The sequence below is a fragment of the Haliotis asinina genome, chromosome 2 (genome assembly GCF_037392515.1).
Source record: "Haliotis asinina isolate JCU_RB_2024 chromosome 2, JCU_Hal_asi_v2, whole genome shotgun sequence".
NCBI lineage: Eukaryota > Metazoa > Mollusca > Gastropoda > Lepetellida > Haliotidae > Haliotis > Haliotis asinina.
Genome location: NC_090281.1, coordinates 30,074,624 through 30,095,148, shown reverse-complemented (window position 1 = coordinate 30,095,148; position 20,525 = coordinate 30,074,624). Strand labels below are relative to the sequence as shown.

The 20,525-nt window shown below is 39.0% G+C and overlaps 1 protein-coding gene across 2 annotated transcripts; it reads right to left on the bottom strand.

The window, feature by feature from the left end:
- Window positions 1-1,213: 1,213 nt before the first annotated feature.
- On the bottom strand, window positions 1,214-19,648 carry LOC137273564 (loricrin-like). 2 transcript variants are annotated; one of them, XM_067806305.1, is made up of 9 exons: window positions 19,596-19,648; window positions 15,095-16,114; window positions 14,578-14,590; window positions 13,593-13,633; window positions 7,420-7,485; window positions 5,092-5,139; window positions 3,682-3,718; window positions 2,765-2,886; window positions 1,214-2,392 (listed from the first exon to the last, which is right to left on the bottom strand). In XM_067806305.1, exons 2-9 carry the CDS (start codon window positions 16,082-16,084, stop codon window positions 2,234-2,236), a joined length of 1,476 nt encoding a protein of 491 aa, XP_067662406.1. In that variant the 5' UTR covers window positions 16,085-16,114; window positions 19,596-19,648; the 3' UTR covers window positions 1,214-2,233. The 2 variants fall into 2 exon arrangements, with proteins under 2 accessions (XP_067662406.1, XP_067662405.1); XM_067806304.1 differs by lacking the exon at window positions 14,578-14,590 and having other exon boundaries at window positions 15,082-16,114.
- Window positions 19,649-20,525: the final 877 nt, after the last annotated feature.

Genomic DNA, 20,525 nt, shown 5'->3' with positions numbered 1-20,525 from the left:
TCTTTCACATACACCTTTAATTCTTATGCGGGGAATATACTATCAGGTGAAATGCGTTTGCAAGAATAGTGATAGTTTCATAATCTCAAAAAGAATGTTAGGGTGTATTTGAGCTGCGTGAAAAACATCACATATCGCCGATCTGCACCACTTTCCTACTTAACCAAACTGTCAGGCCCTGACACGACTGGAAAAGTCCAAAGGTGCATTAAATTCAGCTCACTCTCTCTAAACTCTGTGAAAAGTCACGTTCTAATTGCAAAGTATATGACAGTAAAGACGTGAGACATATCTAACCATTTTTCAGCAATATCACTTTATGGGACACAAGAAATGGGATTCAACCACTATTGTGGGGTTGGTTGATGGTTGGGTCTGTTGTTTAATGCAGCACTAATCAATATTCAACCTATGTCACAACAGTGTGTCAGTCACCTCTTATGACAAGTATGGGTTGCTGAGGGCCAATTCCGATCTAGATCTTAATCGGTACCATGTGGTAAAATGAACTCAGGTCACTGTCTTTAAGTGCAAACACTTTAACCTCTAGACTATCCAACTGTCTGAAAGTTGTTAAAGAAGACAGCAAACATCACCCAGGTTATACTGTATGGCTCTGGGATGGGTCAACCAGCAGTTTCTGGCATAGGTAAAGGATCTAAGCTTGAACAGAGCCTTATCCACAAGACTACCTGTGTCATAGGCCCTTGTGTCTTTACAAGGATCATGATGTATTGTACTCTGAAGCATTCTGACTCATCTCAAATTTTTATATGTCTTTGTTTAAAACTCTTGCATAGACACCAGGACTTGTGGACCTGTGTCTCATATCCAGAAATACACCAGGACCTGAGGACCTGTGTCTCATATCCAGAAATACACCAGGACCTGTGGACCTGTGTCTCATATCCAGAAATACACCAGGACCTGAGGACCTGTGTCTCATATCCAGAAATACACCAGGACCTGTGGACCTGTGTCTCATATCCAGAAATACACCAGGACCTGTGGACCTGTGTCTCATATCCAGAAATACACCAGGACCTGTGGACCTGTGTCTCATATCCAGAAATACACCAGGGCCTGTGGACCTGTGTCTCATATCCAGAAATACACATTTGAAAACAAACTATGACTCAAATAGTGATATTCAGATTCATTGTGTTTCATACATTCTAAATTATGATGCAAAAATGAGACTGACGAAATGAAATGAAAACGTAATAAGAATTTAATAATAATCGCCCACGCTCACACATTAGCTGAAACATGGGTCACTGATATGGACTTTAATACCAGTTGTCACATGATGAATCTTCAAAATCTAAACACAAGTGAAGAAATTCCTTAATCAGTGGTACTCAATGATTTTGAAAAGCTCATCTCCCATTTTATATTCCAAACCAACAAATGAAAGTAGTTAATATGCAACTGGCATTATCACAAAAGCTGTTGACAGAGGTTATCAAAGTCTAATCCATGGAAATCGATGGATAATTCCAATATGTGGGCTAATAACCAAATGTGACAAATTTGCAGTCCTTCTCTCTGACATTTTGACAGCCAAAAAGATTTGATGATAACTCTGTACATCGAGCTGAGCTCTTTACTGTGAAACAAGCTCCTCACAACAATTCCTATTGCCGCTTCGTATACAAACAGACATACTAGCAATGTGGAGAGTTTAGGAGGCCTTGTTTAAACTAAGGATGTTTCAATATTTTGATTTTGATTTCCAAAATGATTTCAATGAAAATAGTTTTATTTTGACATTCATAATGTGCCTGATATAAAGATGCATATTATATCATTATTAATTTGCACCAAATGTCAAGGTAAGTACAATCAGCAGGAATTCTGCAATAATGCAGCTTGGCTGCAGCGATGAGTTTGGTTTTAAGCCACTTATGTGATGCTCCAACAACATCACAACAGGAGAAATGGCCCACAAACATTGCACCCAATCAAACCTGGGTCTTCAGGCTGACATGCAAATGCTTTATGTACAACGCCACATCACCGCCCACCCAGCTCTGTCGAAATATACCAATACATGTTGTACATGTCGTCATCACATGAACAACACACTTTCATATCCACCAGGTGGTCCAAGTTCTGAAAATATGCATTTTCCTTTGCCAAGAAGCTGGGTGAGATGTCAGTCATCTGACACTAGTCATCTGTTCCCAGTCTTTCAACATCAGATTGGTATCATTCATTGTCTGACTCAATATCACTCATCCACCTTCAGCAACTCCTCTTCATCCACTTGTCCATCTGCAGGGTCAGTCTTGATATCTGCAGCCATCTCCACAGCCTCATCTCCCCGACCTTTCCCGTCTGCACCATCCTCATCCTTCTTCTTGTCCTCTTCCTTTGGGAACTTTGTATTCTGAAAGGTTACAGCAGAATACTGGAGGCATTCTAACAGTGCCAATGTAGATCTTGAAAGGCATTTAGAAGGTGACTGAACATGAAGCATAACACTTTTTATGGATAATGGCTTCTTTTATTCTTGCTTCTTCATCTGGTGAATGCTGAGGCAGTCCACAAAGTTTACACATACACAGTTTGAACCTGTGTACACAATACAAAGAGGGTGAATGTACACTGTTATCCTGTTAATCTCAATGGCTTCTATTTACATCATTATCTCCGTACATTAATCCCATCTAATTCACTTCATAATTATAGTTTTATATTTGCACATTCTCCCGCTATGCATTGTGTTGATTCTTCAACAATGAGAAGTGGCTTTACATACCTTGATTCTCTGGTAATGTGCCCATGTCATGCAGTGCTCTATTTTGGCCTCCGATTCATCCCGAAAGAATCGGCGACACTTCTGGCAGTAATATCCTTCCACATTCTCAATGTACTTTCTCCCTAAACAGATTCACATAGAACAACATAAACAACAAATAACTGACTTTGTCTGAATAGTAGGGCTGTACTATTGCATTAAACTATTGATGGATCGAGTCTGATAGTATTTAATGGATGGTAGAAACAAAAAACTATCCATCCACTGATAGTCACACCTACTGAATAGCAACAACAGTAACTTTTCTTCAGAGACATGAGACCAAAGGACCAGTGTATGGACAATAAATAGTGATCATTCTAAAATAACATTCGTAGACTTATAACTTCACTGACTATCAGGACCACTGCACACTTATCATTTAGTGGTCCTGATGCACTTTACTAGCCAAGGGCCACAGGACCAGAGTAAATTTCACACACTTGTTGATGTTAAATGCCAGGGCAGCTGAGTCAGGACTTGACAAAACAATGGTCAACATCATGAGCACCTGATGAATCTGATTCTTCTGTTCGATATAACATGCGTTCTTCATTAAGTGGAAAAACAATTAATGATAACTGACAAAGCCTCTGAATTGCAGAATACACTGACTTGTTACCTCACTCATCAAACCCCCTTTGTATGATCGTTTGCTCCAGATAAAGAAAGAATGATATCACACACAATAACCAATCCTGTCATAGAAACCTACAAGTATCAGTCAAGTGGCGACATACCTCGAAGCACTACAGGGGTGAATCTGTTTTTGGTATTCACTACAAACAGAGCCTAGCTTGACAAAGAGACCTAACTCAATGCCTATTTGTTATGGCCCACCTGTTCCCTTAGGTCAGGTTTAAAACTAATCATCTTACCTATGGCTTTATTCTCTTCATATGCTGGAAAGCTTCCCTGAATTCAGAGATAACAAGTGTCATTTGCATGATCAAAACCTAATTTCATTATCCCTATGACATTTCCATAAAGATTCAAGATATGGATTGTTACTTCTGTTCAGCAAGTCTGAGACTGAATCATGCTGACTGTCATAACACTTTGAAGATCCTGACAACCACATATAACATGACACTACCATGACTTCAAAGATTATACTAAGTGTTCTGTATTTCACACTAACTGCTCTGTGTCTCACACATAGTAAGTCCTGGGCAATCCACACAAACTAAGTGTTCTGCATCTCACACAAACCAAGTGCTGGGTGACTAAGTGTTCTGCATCTCACACAAACCAAGTGCTGGGCATCACACAAAGTAAATGTTTGTCCATCTCACACAAACAAAGTGCTGGGCATGTCACATAAACTAAGTGTTGAGCGTCTCACACAAACTAAGCATTGAGCATTGCACACAAATCAAATGTTGAGCATTATTCACACAAACCAAGTGTTGAGATGTCATACAAACTAAGTGCTGGGCATCTCACACAAACGAAGTGTACTGCACCTAACAGTCCCTCCTGGATTCCATGATTTACCTTTCCATGCAGAAAAACATCTGGTCCGCGGAAAGAGGCATTTTCATGCAGAATTTGGCACTTTTCTGCCATGGAATTTGCTTATTTCAGAAATTAAGCGAAAACTGACAGAAAGCCGAAACGAAAAGTAGACTTCATATGAGAAGTAGGATCAGTTACACATAAAACAAACTGACATATTTATTGTGACAACATTTTCAAAATAATTATGATTGAAAATACTTTATTAATAAAGCAAGTTTTAGGCATGTTTTGAAATAAAATTAGATGTATTTGACAATGCAATTACGTTCTCAAAATCGATCATTTTGAAAATAGAAATTACTTCAGATTTTGTTTGAATATACAACTGTTATTTGCATGAAACTGGAAGTTCTTCGTCAAAGTTAGAATGAGAAGAGAGAAATAACTTTCAGACAGTGTTTAATTCTCAAACACAGAAAAAAGGTGTTGGTGCTTTGTCATCAAACTTACTGAAGATGTGATGTGTACTGTCGACTTAAGTTTACATCTGTGTTTGAGAATTAAACTATGAAGGTCTGTATAATGTTTTTGGTGTTTTTTCTGAATGTGTTAACCACAGAATGTCTAGCAGAATACTGAAAAATGGGATGCAGAATTTGCTTAAATTTGCCGTGGAATTCTAAAAAATGTGCCACGGAATCCAGGAAGAGCTGACCTAAGTGTTTGAAGAAACTAAGTGTTGTGCATCCAAGACCAACTGTGTGCTGGGCTTCTCACTCTTCCATATGAACACTTCCCATCTGTACAATCTACCCTTGTATACTCACATCCTCCTCCCTCTGCTGCTGAACCTTCTTGCGGAGATACTTGCGATACTGAAAACAACCAAAGTTCATAAACCAAAAATGTACATTCCTATCATCCAAAACTTTTGCAAATTGTACTTTAGTTTGGCCTGGTCAGGGTTCTGGGCACTGAATTTGGCTCAGGTTTCTGCAGTGTTCTTATCCTTGGCCTTTTTGTGGCTGTTGGCCTTAGCTATCTGGAGTACCGTATTCTAAACTTGGATATCATCAAGGCCTTATCAGCTGCCTTACACAAAACTGAGGCAATTTTAGGGATCAAGGCCCCTCTTAGCATCTTGTACCGCATCTGTCAGCAGTGTCAGAATACATCCATGTAGTCCTTGATGATATCCTTAATTTTGTAGCAGTGGTTAAAACTTCTTGGTCTAGTGCTTTGACATTGTGTACAAGGCTTCCAGGTCTCAGTGAATCCCAGTCATGAGGTGGTGGAAACATGTAATCAGTTAAGTCACTACTGAACAGTGCTCAAATAAACATTGAAATGCATACAGTTAGGCCATAATGTTTAGAGTGAGTTTAGTTTTATGCCACTTTTAGCAATATTCCAGCAATATCAAGGCAGGGAACACCAGATATGAGATTTGAACATTGTACCCATGTGGGGAATAGAACCCAAGTCTTTCACAAGCAATGCCTTTACAACAAGGCTACCTGAACACCCTGGAAGAATGTGGGCATTGGCTGTTTACCCCACAACCCATAGGTTTTAGAAATGCACTAAGTGCTATTTAGCCACTACACAGAAATTAGCATGTCAGAGGGCAATATTGCGAGTTGTCTGTAGTCAAGAAAACAGTGAAAAACTTGACATGCATTTTCATGGTACAAGCAAGCAAACCTATGACCTAAACAAACTTCACATACAAACCAAAGTAAACAGGACAGATAATTAAAACATAAGTGATTTTGAGAATGTAGAAACTGATTCACTGATAACTGAATGGACAAGACTGTTTGCATTGAAAGGTGTCACAGACTTTGAACTTTACATACATTTTCAGTAATCATCAAACAAGCTTTCTGTGAATTTGGTGACTCATATGTGTACACTGTTATTTACTTGGTGAATAGACATGAACGTAAGGACCTATGCCCACTTTGTGCAAAAGGTATTTATTTAAGAGTTGAAGAGGACATTAGCTAAGTGTATCCAGCACAATCATTGTAGCCTGCATTAACTGCTGCCATTACATTGGCAAACATTGTTGTTACTTGATACTTCCTTTTATCAGCTCTTACTGCAAGCTGGGTAATGTGGACCAGAGACCATATGGTCTGTCAAGATGTCTCATTGGAAGAATGTAGGTGGGTGAGCTTTTTGCTGCTTTTAGCAATATTACAGCAATATCACAGCGAAGGATACCAGAAACGGTCTTTGCACAATGTACCCATGTGGGGATTGAACTATGGCGTTTGGTGTGACGAGTGAATGCTTTAACCACTAGGCTACTCTCCCTCCCTGGAAGAATGTTGCATTTGCTGGGAAAAGATGCATGGAATATGGAAGAGCTTTTCTGGTCCAGTCTACAAGGGGAAACAACACTGATTACTCAATCTACTGAATTATTTTGCCCTACCCCTGATTCAGACTGGGAACAAAGAAAGATGCAATGTGAAATCTGCAAAGGAAGACAACTAAAAAAAAACACTGAATTCTGGGACCTTTGCTACTTGGAATCCCTTCGGGGAGACTACTCTAAAACTTAAGAATACTGGGGGCCTATTGTTCCTGAAATCCACAAGGGGAGACAACTCTAAAGCTATGGAATACTGGAAACCTTTTGTACCAGGAATCCCCAAAGGGGGACACCTCTAAAACCACTCAATAATGGAAACATTTCCTATTTGAGTCAGTATGGGGAAACAACTCTAAAACAATGAACACTGGAGACCTATCCTGACCAGAATCCCCCCGGAGGAACAACTCTAAAGCCATGGAATACTGGGGTGATTTCCTATCCAGAACCATTCAAAGAGGGTGACAGCTGAAATACTGGGAACACTTCCAAATTGTAATACCCAAGGGGAGACACCTCTAAAACCATGGTTTGCTGGGGTCCTTTACTGTCTTGAATCCCAAAGGGGAGACAACTCTCATACCATGGACCATTCGGGCCCTTTATTTCCTGGAATCCCCAAGGGGGAACAACTCTGAAATCATAGACTATTGGGGTCCTTTACTTACTGAAATCACCAAGGAGAGACAACTCTGTCAAACCATGGGCTACTGGGGAACATTTCTTCCCGTAATGCCCAAGAAGTGCAACAAATCAAGGTGGAAACACTAACCTGTGTGGCTGTAGCCTTGGGCTTCATGGTCTCTGTCCCTTTCTTGTTTTCCTCATTTTCTCTGCCCTGAAATGTCACATTCAGAACTTTATGGAATAACATACGCACTGTTATACATCGGGCGCACTGTGTCCACTTATTCGGCCTGATCATCGAACTTACAACTACAGATGTCTTAAACAGCCCCGAAACCAAAATCCTTTCATGGAAAAACAAAAACTTGCAAATCTTAACAAGCAGTAGTGATCAACTGATCTTCAAAATGTCAACCAGTGTCACTAGTGTCACTACGTACCCTTATTTATAAAGGAACTGAATAGTGTTGTCAGGTTTTTCATTTAACAATAATATTATATCACATCCATTGTGTTCGCTCTGTAATAAGGATTATGAGAAACCATTATTTATATGTTTTATGACTGCAAACGTACTAAAAGGTTGTGGAAGCAATTTACAAACTGGGTAGAGATTGTAACTGGCACACTGATAGAACTGAACATAAAATACATTTTGTGGGGGGCTATATAGCAAGAAGAAATGATGTCTTAATCCAATTTTAATGTCTACAAAACAATTCACCTATGCAAACAAATGTCTAAAAAAGGACTAAAGCGCCATCTACATACCTTATATTATATATGAGGTAAATAAATGTGCAGCATTCTCTAGATGTCAATACAAGAGTGTTGGGTCTTTTGGTCTTCATGACATTACCTCTTCATATGATAAATTTAAATTGCTCTTCAATCAATGGTTGAAAAAACCCATCACATTAAAGAAATTACTTAAAGCTTTTCGCATTGACTGTTCGCTCAATATACCAATGAAAATCTTATACGATATAATCTATATAATATATTATGTGCAGTATTATAATATATGTACAATTGTGTCAAATTATTTACTTGATTATGTCTATAATAATGTAATATCTGTAGAGTACCTTTAAAAAATAATAAAGTGACAGCTGAAAACACCAAATTTTTTCATTTACTGAAAATCAAAGTTAGCAATATTCATGCAGAATACATTCAACATTTGTGCTGTGTTGTCAGGTGGATATGATATTAAGCTGTATCTCACAATGTCAACGGGAGATGACGAAGGTACCAACTCTGATTACATGATTCAAAGAAACGAGTAGTTGAGTGGCTCTAGCTTGATCAATCCTGGCTACCACAGGCACATTTTCAGGTTCCCTGCAAGGCCATGGTTACCACAATACAGGCACGGTCAATGGACGACATTTGGTTTGAAGATAATGTTAGGAAAAAATCCATTTCAACCAACATGTTCTTATTTCCTTCAGTATAGTTATAAACCAAGTGCCAACTTGTATGCAACAAGAAGAAAAAGGACTAGAATGATGAATTACATTTTATTGACAGTTACATTTTGTGCAATGTTAAAATATGTTTAAAAATATGACCAACATTAATTTCATGAACACATTCCTAGGTGATCAACATAGTTGTGTGTATTACCAGCATGAAGATGTGTCAAACCTGTTTCAGCAGTAATTATGTTAACCACAAGCATGGACATTATTACAATCTATTTAGATAGTACAGAGTTTCAGCTTGGTGGCTCACAGGTGCTTTGTTTTTTCCCTGGATCACAGGATGTCAATCTCAATATTGTACTATCAATCTCAACTCCCTGAGGACATCCAACTCTTGAAGTCTTTAGGCACACTAAGATAATATGACTTTCCCATCTGTACGAGGTGCTCATTCACTGCTGGGTGACTGACGGACACTTAGTCACAAGTTCACCTGGTTCACAACTGCAGGTATTCATGGTGCTGCCATCTTGTCATTTAGTGAGGTCTTTTTAGAGCACACCACTAGCGGTTGTGACAACAACTAAGAGAGTCTGCACATAAGACTTCAAGGTTTTTACACCAAGCCACAAGAAGGCTCACTCCCCGCACCTCAGGCTTGCCCACCATGTTCCATATGAAGGAACCCACAATCATAAGTTTCTGTGCAGCTAAAAGCAGCACCTGACAAGACATTCATGGCCCCACAGATTCATCATAAGATTATTTCTGAGACTGAATCAGGCACATTTGCAAATTGTTAGTCAACAGTTTCTGGTGAAGTTACTTGCCAATTTTAATTGAATTTAAATAAAACTTGAGCTTGAGCTTAAACCAAACACTTACCACCCGGCTGTCCGACCAAGAAGACCAGGGAGTCCACAGTTCAGAGTGAAGGGAGTGATCGCTAAATGTCAATGTCAAATCAAGATTCATTTTTAAAAATCAAATTTAAAAAGTGCTTCTGTTTCCAAAGAGAAATTTTGACAACTTTGACTTCGAACCTATTGTTGGCTCAAAATGGAGCCAAACTAATACAAGGTGTACTCATTGTGCTCTAAAATATGTTCATTTCTTTATTTGACATGGGCAGTGGTCACTCCCTTTGTGATTTAGGGAGAAAAGAGGCTTACTTTCTTGGTGTTTTTCAAGAATGGCCAAAGCTGCTGGCTCATGTACTGTAGTCCACATTTCCCATTCCCATTGTACAAATAGCATCAGAGCACCTCACATTGCTAAAAGTCTTCATGGTATCTTAGGGGCCAACACCCCATGGACCAGATAATGTTGATTGTCTTTGCAAGATCATTGGGATCAAACCCCACAGACTAAGAGATTCTAAATTTCTTCAAAGGATCTTAGGGATCAATGCCTCACAAACCAAATATTGCTGAAATCATGCACAAGATTGCTGGAGTCAATGCCCCAAAGAGCAAGTGAGATTTGTTTTCAAAGGATCGTAGAGGTCAATACCCCACAGACCAAGTGATGCTTAATGTCTTCACACAATCATAGACAGTAATGCTACAGAGATCAAGAGATTCTAAATTTGTTCAAGGAATCAAAGCCTAACAAAAGTAATGAAGCAGAGTGCATGTGGAAGATCATGGAGAGGCAATATGTCTTCACTACATTACAGCCGTCAGAGCCCCAAAGACTAAGCAAGGCAATGTCTTAACTGGCTTATAGTGGCCAATGTCCCAACGACCAAGCGAGGCTTAGTGTCTTCACAGAAGCATAGGGATCAATTCCCTGAAATATTCCCTGAGATATTTCTTCAAGGGTTTGCTAGGATCAACACCATTATTCAACAGCTCTCATGCCTCTAAAACTCACAAATAAACCAAGACACTGTGATTACACTGTGTAACTGTTCTCAGTCAGTTCTTTCAAGCCTATGCAAGAGAGTATCCCTGTCCACCTTAAGTGACTGCCTCTTTTAGGAATATTCCAGCTATATCACAGCAGGGAACACCCATTGTACCCATGTGGGAAATCGAACCCACGCTTTCAGCAGTCATGAGTGAATGCTTTGCCCACAAGCCTACCCCATCACAAGACTAAGAAGAAGTTCATGTCAAATTAAGGACATCATTGTTATATCACCATCCTTGGGGTGACCAAAGACAGGGCAATCTACAAGTGCTTCAGGTGCTTCTAAATCGTCTCAGACCATCCAGTGTGTGTTACCTCCATTACATTTTGACAAATGCCCTGGGCCCATTAAGCCACCTCAGTCAGGTGTGTAATTTGATTGGATGGCTATATTTAGCATGTCATTCTGTTCAGACCACAATGGGTATATTATCAAGCTGCGTTTGTACATTTGCCCACAGTATTATAATCAATGGACAAAGACATCACACTCTGGGCAATCGATGAATTTTAATCAATACTTTTTAATCTAGTTTCATTATTTCAATAGGGTCCTTGCTGATAGCTAACAAAAGTGGTCTGTGACAAACATATGGAAGAAGATTCCATAAATAAATGGAGTAAATATAATAGTAACAGAATAGGAGGATTGCCCTTGGTAAATAGATTGAGACGGAACTAATGTCCATCTAGATGGGTAATGCTACATCTCCATCTCCTGGATGGGCAGTGGATGGGCAAGCTCCACTGACATGAAACCATCAACAGAGGGACCAACTGGTCCATATACCCTTGACAGATCGATGTCATTTTCACATTGTAAGGAGGAATGAAACAGGATCCTCTTTCACAAAGGAGCAGTGTCTCCAAGAGTTGCCAATGGGATGTATTTGTTTTACATCACCATGATTACTACAGAATCTCACGGAAAGAATGACTTTTGTTTCACATTACAATGGTTGCTATTAAACTTGGTGGAATGACTATCTACCATTCCATTTGTTGCCATGGTGATTTATATGTGTTATGTCACCATGCTTACCACAAAATTTCTTGGAAACAATATCCACCATTCCATGGTGTTACCATGGTCGTTTATACGTTTTTACAAAAGCATGGTTACTACTGAACTTCATGGAAACAATATCCATCATTCCATCTGTTGCCATGGTGATTTATACATTTTACAAAAGCATGGGTACTAATGAACTACATGGAATGAATATCTACCATTCCATCTGTTACCATGGTGATTTATATGTTTTTAACATCAACATGATTACTACCAAAGAGGTTTTGGAGGACCCAAATAACCAAACACCAACCTCATATGCAGTAAGTTCAATTCAAAGTCCACGGCTAACCAATATATACATACTAGCATATTCATACATATAAATCATATTCACATACATAAACATACAGATGCATCAGGGCTGCAATAAAGCCATTATAAAACAATTACGATAATGTCACGATTACAGGATAACGAATACAAATATTTTTCATAGCATGTCTCCAGTCATCCTCGATATCTCCAGAATATATCCATGTATATGTTCCGATAAGACTCCACTATACCCTGGACACATCTTCGGGTCTGCCCGATAATTTTATTACCTCCCTTTGCTGGCTACGCATTTTCACAGTAGCCAATCAGCCAAGCTGCCATTAAAACCGAGTTTGCTATAGTGAACAAAGATAACGGTTGCAGCTGCAAAGGTTTGTTCGCAGTTTGGCTCAGATTTTGAGGACATCATACAGACAAATTGATAGGTCCGAAACTTCAAAAAAATATATGCAACTCTTTCTACCCCTTTCAGTGAACCTCTGCATGGTTTGTGTTGCCAAGTTTAATCAGTTAGATAATATAAAACGCGAAAGCGAGTTGTGATTGGTTTGCTCAACTTCCCAGAGTAGACACCTGATTAGATCAAAAGCTAGCCAAGGGAGGTAATAAATTTAATGGGCCATGGATGCATACAGGGTATAGTGGAGATTCATCGGAATGTTTACCCTGGCGATATCGAGGATGGTCTCCAGCTGATGTTCAGCTCATTATATTCAGTCATCTAATAACAAAATATATTCTTTGACGTTTTCATCATGTTGAATGAGATAAAGACCAGTAGCCACAATACTTTCAAATGAAACACATTAAAATCCTGTGAATATCTGATTTGAATCCTACCGATTAATGAACTGAATTCATAAACGGACATAAATCAGTTCACTGGACACACAAGTGACTCATAACAGCCCTAACAAGCACCACGTGGAAACCATGTAGTAAACTTGAATTTATAAAATGAGCAGGATCAAAGGTGCAATGATAATAAACCTCTTCATATAAAACAAAATCACACTCACCAATCTGGTCAATCTGTGGAACAAAGATACCACCAAACCCAAGGAACAGAAGCTGTGTAGCTTACAAACATTCAGAATTAAAACTGCTTGACTGACAAACACACAAATAGAAGGAACTACACCTGTGTAACTTAAAAAGTTTCAGAATTAAAACTTGATCAGCAACAACAGAGACCTAAGGAATTAAACCTGTGTAACTTACAAACCCACAAACCAGGGAATTTAAAACTGCCTGAGACAGACACACATACCCACAAACCTAAGGAATTGAACCTTTGGAGCAAACACATTCACCAATCTTGCAATTGAACCTGTGAAAGAAACAAGCCAACTAACCCATGAAATGGAACCAATGGAACTCACAAACCATCAAACCTTTGGAATTATAACTGCTTGGCTGACATGCGCACAAACATAACAAAATAATTCTGTGTAACTTACAAACCTAGGGAATTATAGCTGAGTAACTTACAAACCCATAAAGTAGGAAAATAAAACTGCTCAACAGACATACACACAAATAGGAGTTAAACCTGTGTAACTTACAAACTGAACCAGGGGAGCAAACATACCAATGGACCAATAGAAGCTAGTAACTTTACTTTACCTTTTGTTCAGAGGTCTTCACTGCACAACCAGGTCGGGCTCCTGAAATATGACGTCCAGCAAACTAAAAACTAAAAACTAATGTTTAGGTTTGTTGTCAGTATTTCACCAGTAAAATAATAAATATGCCAGTAAACTTTAACCCTATCTGTCCAACATTTTGAAAGGGTCAGTAGTATTGAAGTGCTGACCTGTAAAGCTCTGACTGTCCAGAAACCTTGGCCAAAGATGTATAGTAATAAATAATACCTGATAGCTTTCATATATTTCTTTCACAAAAATTGCACAGAAAAGTACACATTAAAGGAAATCTTGTACTGTATTTGCAAGAGTGCTGTCCTGCTGACTTAAGGTGTTCTTTGGGATTCTTAACACTTTCTCACTGGGAGAGCAGAGAGTTTGTGGTGCCTTGTAAGTAGAGAGCTGTAAGTGAACCATCACAATGGCGATATACAAGTGCTGCAATCTTGTATTTGCATGACAAGTAGCCAGTGAAGTTGCTGCAGCATGGTCACATGATTGTACTTCATTCACAAATTAAATTCAGCAAACGAGCATAAATGTTTTGCCAAAATTTGTGGCCGGCTGGTCATCCAAGATGTAACCAGTTGTATTACTACCCATTTTCAATACTACCCACCGCAGTAAGCTATCACCTCAAGCACTATCTAGCACTAGCACTAGCTATCATCTTAAGCATTAGACAGTGTTTTTCATCAAGATTTACAAAGCAGCCCACTATAGTTAAACCCCATGAGATCCAAGAATTGATCTTCAGTAATCCATATGAAGTGACTAATGAGACTAATGAGATCAGCTAATCAGGATTGCTGACTTGGTTGACATCCCAAATGCTTAGATTGACACTCATGCTGTTGATCACTGGATTGTCTGGTCCAGAGTCAATTAACAGACTGCTGCTATATACCTGAAGTATTGTTGAGTGCAGCATAAAATTAAACTCACTCACTCACAAATATACTTACGCCGAGCATGTGCCTGTAGAAACAGAATAGCACAGAAGATTCAATTGCACATACAAAAAATAATAATAAAAACAATCACGATGCCAATACAAATTATAGAGATCAGTGATGAAGTCTGTTGTCACTTTGATCCTCTTCTCATCAGAACAATGGCTCTAGGCTCCACTCCAGGTTAATACTCTTGGGATTTTTTTCTTGTTTTGTTTTAATATTTTTCTTATTTATACAACAATTTGATTAAATATATATTTATGTTATGAAACCTCAAAGACAAAAGGAAAATTTATAACATGATGTCAAACATGACCAAACATGGCAAAGTAGGTGAGCGTTCTTTAACAGTCAGTGTACTGCTTCGCAATATGGTGATAGTGGTGGCATATAAATACTCAAATATCCTCTTCTATGAGTATGACATTTCTAGAATACAGCTAAAAGTGGCAAAAGCCATGTACAACTCTCTCCTGCTAAAACTGTTACAGTACTCTTACCCAAAGGCACCACTGATGAGAATTACCTCAGTGTCCATCCTCTGTCTCTTGCCACCAAAGTCTCCCTGGAAGTCACCTCTTCGTTTCCCTGGTGAGCCCCTCATGCCACCTCTTGCTCCAGGGCCTGGGGTGAACCCTCCTCGAGAAGGCATGAAACTTCCCATTCTTGATCCTCCTTGCATTGGTCCACCTCTCATAGGTCTGCCTCGAATCATTCTTGATCGTGGGCCTCTGTGAGGTCCACCACCCCTTGGACCACCCCTCGGACCATCAAAATATGATCCATAATCTTCTTCATAATAACCTCTGTCATATTCATTTCCATAATACTGTTCACCACCTCCACTGCCATAGTACTCTTCGCCGCCATAACCACTTTGGTACATCTGGTCACCATAACCAGTGTCAAGACCAATCTTTTCACTGAGTTTATTGATTACATCAGACTGTTTCTTTAACAGCTCTACCAATTCATTATTATTTTGTCCGCTCATGGATTGCTGTCCACCTCCAAATCCCATCTGATTACCCATCATTCCACTCTGACCTCCCATCATTCCACTTTGATCTCCCATCATCCCACTTTGACCTCCCATCATGTGGCCTTGACCCCTTCTAATTTCACTTTGTCCTCCCATCATGTGGCCTTGACCCCCTCTAATATCACTTTGTCCTCCCATCATGCGACCTTGACCCCCTCTCACATAACTTTGCCCTCCCATCATGCCACTTTGACCTTCCCTCATATGACACTGACCTCCCATTCCACCTTGACCCCCAAAACTTCGACTATGACTGCCCATATTCCGCTTCATGCTACTACGCATTGTATTTCCACTTCCAAATCCCCCATCATCTTGGCTGTAACCTCCACCAAAGTCTGGGTTTTCTTCCAGGTATCCTCCAACTGACCTCTGTACGTTCCTGCCTCCCACCTCGTAGTCCATGCTGCCATCATCATTCCACATCATATCATTTCCACTCCCGAATCTGCCTTGTCCTTCATGACCAAACATTGTAATCTGTTTCAGGTCTTGCAATTAGATCTGAAACAGGACCATGTTAAGTGTTAAAAAATGAGTATTACATTAAGTATTACATTAAGTATTACTTAAAAGTGTTTTCACTGGCATTTTTTCTACTACTGTCAGACATCGATCGGCCAGCATTTCAAATAATGGTCATTTGTAAATTTTACCAGTCAAGTAATCATGCTTTTCATTGTGCGCAAGACTTTACATTCTAACAACCAATCAGAAATGTAGAGGGTATCGCAATGTATCAATGCTGCTATTTTTAGAATGGGGTTTCCCCTAACTGCTGTTTTTTATTTCACAACACATCAATGTCATTGTGATAAAGTAATCGTTTTCAAGGAGAAACAAAACTGACAGGCAATTAGAAAATTGATTTTATAATTTGGTGGACACGATGACTGACAGCTTTAGAAATTACCAGACATTTTAACTTTGTACTGGTTAAAGTCTGGTATATACCAGATAATGGAATCACTGGTCAGGGTAAATATACAATATTATATTGCAATGAACAGTGGCAGTTCTGTGATGGGTACGTAAGTTTTAACTCTGGCTTTGCATGCAATGAAAACATAATCAAAATAATGGCTATGTAATATGCTTAAGATTTCTCAGGGTTGCTGGTCTTCAGGAGTTCATAAAATACTGATGGATGTGACAAAATCTGTCCCTACCTTCTGCAGTATATTTTAGTTTGAATGCATGTGAGTGAGTATGGTTGAACTGCTTATAGCAATATTCCAGCAACATCACGACAGAGCACACCAAATATGGGCTTCACATATTGCACCCATGTGAGGAATCAAACCAGGGCCTTTGGTATGAGACGTAAACGCTTTAACTGTTTGGCTACCCACCAGCCTGGAAAGCATGTAATGAACAATCGTTATTAATCCAAAATTACTGGCTCCAGTAGTTTACTGATTATCAATTAATTCAAATGTAATGCTGGTTCTTGACTGGTCTCAAGTCAAGATTTATTTCCAAAGAAAATTACATGACAAACTGAAAGCGATCAAATCTATACTACCAATCAAAAGTTTAGACTCACTGGTGTAAAGATAGCCATTTACCTCAGATAACTATTCTAAACTTTGCAAAATATACCTTGCTATTTAAATGTATTGTTTACACATGAAGTGATGTATTCTAAAACAAATTTGTAACGTTGAAAAGATTATTATGAGTTCAATAAATGATGAAACTAAGTGAAAATTTGCAAATTCTAAAAAAACATTTACACCATAATGCAGATATTCACATGCACGATATGTGTACATGCTTTTTAGCAATTTCATGCATGATCATCTTTTTGAAATTTTGGAGGTGTGGAGTTGGTTCATTCAAGTCGGACCTGTAAAGGTCCTGGGGTAGAATAGGCCTTCAGCAACCCATGTTTGCCATAAGAGGCGACTGTGCTTGTCATGAGAGGCGACTAATGGGATCGGGTGGTCAGGCTCGCTGACTTGGTTGACACATGTCATCGGTTCCTAATTGCACAGATCGATGCTCATGCTGTTGATCACTTGATTGTCTGGTCCACACTCGATTATTTACAGACCACCGCCATATAGCAGGAATATTGCTGAGTGCGGTGTAAAACTAAACTCACTCACACTTCTCCAAGTAGGCATAACCACCTATAGGCGTACACATAACATATAGTGAGTGCTTCAAGTAAGTCAAATCTTTTCATGCATGATCATTGTGCATTTCATCTTCATAAGGTTTGCAGTTGGTTCCTCTGAGTCAGTGTAACCGTATGTATATTGACGCTTACAAAAGTCCTCTCCAATTCAAGGAAGTAATAGAAAATATTCTCACATCCATAGATACATGGACATGATGCGGCATCTTTCCCTATTTATTAAAAAAACACACCACATTTAAGTGTCCTCATCATATACCTTAATCTTGTGTGGAAAACTTTTAACTTCCTTATTCCATATGAATAATATTTAGGTTCACTATTTTCTGTCACAAAGATATTAGATTTAAGTAATGCAACAACACTTTCTAACAACTAAGAGAATATTATTCCACACTTTAACTGCTGGTGGTACAAACGATGATGCTGAGTCTTGTATGTGGTTGGCTAAAATTATTAGAGTTTATTAACTCGTAGCTTGTCTGGTTGCCTACTACAGGTGGGAGTAAATCCTGAAGAAAAACTGGTGTTGTTTGTTTAGTGCCCAATCAGTTTAGATGCCTTTTAAACCCAAATGTTTATGAAAATCAACTGTTTTCATATTGCTTTTATACATGTCAAAATAAATGATACAGCTTCAGGTTCTTTCTTGTGTTGTTATTTAGACCATTTCATTACAATGTGCAGCTACCTGGTAGTAGCATATCTGTTCACTGAACCGTAAATGTTGTTGTTCTAAGGCGTCTGAACTGCCTGTCTGCATAATGGGAGGACACAGCAGAGCGCTATGATCCTACAGATTAACATCTGTGTCTTTACTGAAAAGGATTATTAGGTACCACACTCACAGGTTGTAACTAATGCTGAAGGGGTTGCTGTTGGCACAGGAACTACAGATATGTAACTTAAAGTTAAAATCCTGGGCCTAGATTTTCGAAGATCTCTTAGCGCTAAGATAGTCATAACTGCCATACATTAACATTATGTTATGGACTAACTTAGAGCGCTTCGAAAATCTAGGCCCAGAAATGTACATGGTAAATGGGGGATGTGTGGTCATTCACAACCCAAAACCAAAACTGCATGTAGTTGTTCCTCTTCAACTGAATAACAGAATCGTGAATGCTTGTTTATCATATAATGCAGTCAAATGCAAATTGTGAATGAGTGGACATGATTTTACATCGCCATTAGCAATATTCAACAAATATCATAGCAGGGGACACCCGAAATGGCCTTCACACATTGTACTCATTATATGGGGAATTCGCATGACGACCGAACCCTTTAGTCACTGCGCTACCCTGATCAAGAAAACGGCACACTGCGGAATAAACGGATTGTTTTTTTGTTGTTGTTTTTGGTTTTCTTTGTTTCTGGCAAGGGTATACAGAAGCGTACCTAATGTACCCATCTGTAGCACAATTTGTGCCAACGACACCCTCAACGCAACTAACCACAATGTCGGAGACCTAATGTGTTTTCTAGAAATGCATGCTCGTATCGTCACTTTGTAAGATGTAAGATCAGATTACATTGCGCGAATTCAAACAAATGCAACAGGGTTTACTGCCTTAAACTGATGTTGTTGGGCCTGTTACTCACTGAAACTGATAAACCTATGCAGAGCGATCCCTGAGGCTTAGGGGGAAAATGAACGCATTAAGTCGTGTGAAGTAACTTGTGTGATCGAAATACGAACGGAAGATACAATGCAATACTCTTTATGAAGCAGTAATTTTCAAGATCATCAAGTACACATAAAGCTGTAACACAATTCCATACACTCAAAGTTTACTTGACATACTGAGCAGTTAATGTCATCAACGTTCCCACACAGACCTATTTTATTTACCAAATGCCGGTCACACTATGAGGAAGTGTAGTTATCTCCCATATGTACTATTAACCTGAACACTACTTACAAAAGATATCTTACTTAAAAAGCCTCTACTTGACGTATTTGATACATTTGTTTTCCATGTTAACTTGTACAAACAATGCAATCATGTAATGGCGTGTGTTTGTCCTGTCGTCGAAATTTAAGATTTGTGGTTTGTCTATTTATTGAGAACAAATGAATTTTTTATAAATTTTATCTCTTTATGAATTTGAAATACGTTCGATCAGTGCTCAGACACATGGCTGCAATAAATATAGGCAATAAGTACACGATAACAGATAATGTCAGAGACGAGCTTCATGGTAGTATATGAGAAGGATTGCTCATCAACACAAAAACATTACAATATACATATGACAGAATAGGAATACATATTCACTCTTTGTCATACTTGAAGTCCTATCTGTATTGTGTATCACCACTGTACTTGATGGTAATGATGATGGTGGTCCACTCACTTACAGTCCATCTCAAGATCTCACTCACTCAGTATCTCACTAGATATCTTCCCCATGATCCCACGGAGTCATATTGATATTGCCCTCGTGAATCCACTCACGCAAGATATCCCACTCAAGATCTCACTTGATATCACCCTCATGATCCCACTCACTCAAGATGTCCCACTCAAGATCTCACTAGATATCCCACTCATGATCCCACTCACTCGGATATCCCACTCAGGATCTCACTTGATATCCCGCTCATGATCCCACTCACTCAAGATATCCCACTCAAGATCTCACTAGATATCCCACTCATGATCCCACTCACTCAAGATTTCACTCGATATCGCCCCTATGAACCCACTCACTCAAGATATCCCAGGATCTCACTTGATATCGCACTTGATCAAACTCACTCAAGAT

Coding starts and splice junctions, on each gene's coding strand:
- LOC137273564 (XM_067806304.1), bottom strand. CDS start 16,084: ATGTTTGGTCATGAAGGACAAGGCAGATTCGGGAGTGGAAATGATATG. Junction 7,486..13,592: donor TGAAGACCTCTGAACAAAAG/GTAAAGTAAAGT, acceptor GTGACATTTCAG/GGCAGAGAAAATGAGGAAAA. Junction 5,140..7,419: donor CCAAGGCTACAGCCACACAG/GTTAGTGTTTCC, acceptor GGTTGTTTTCAG/TATCGCAAGTATCTCCGCAA.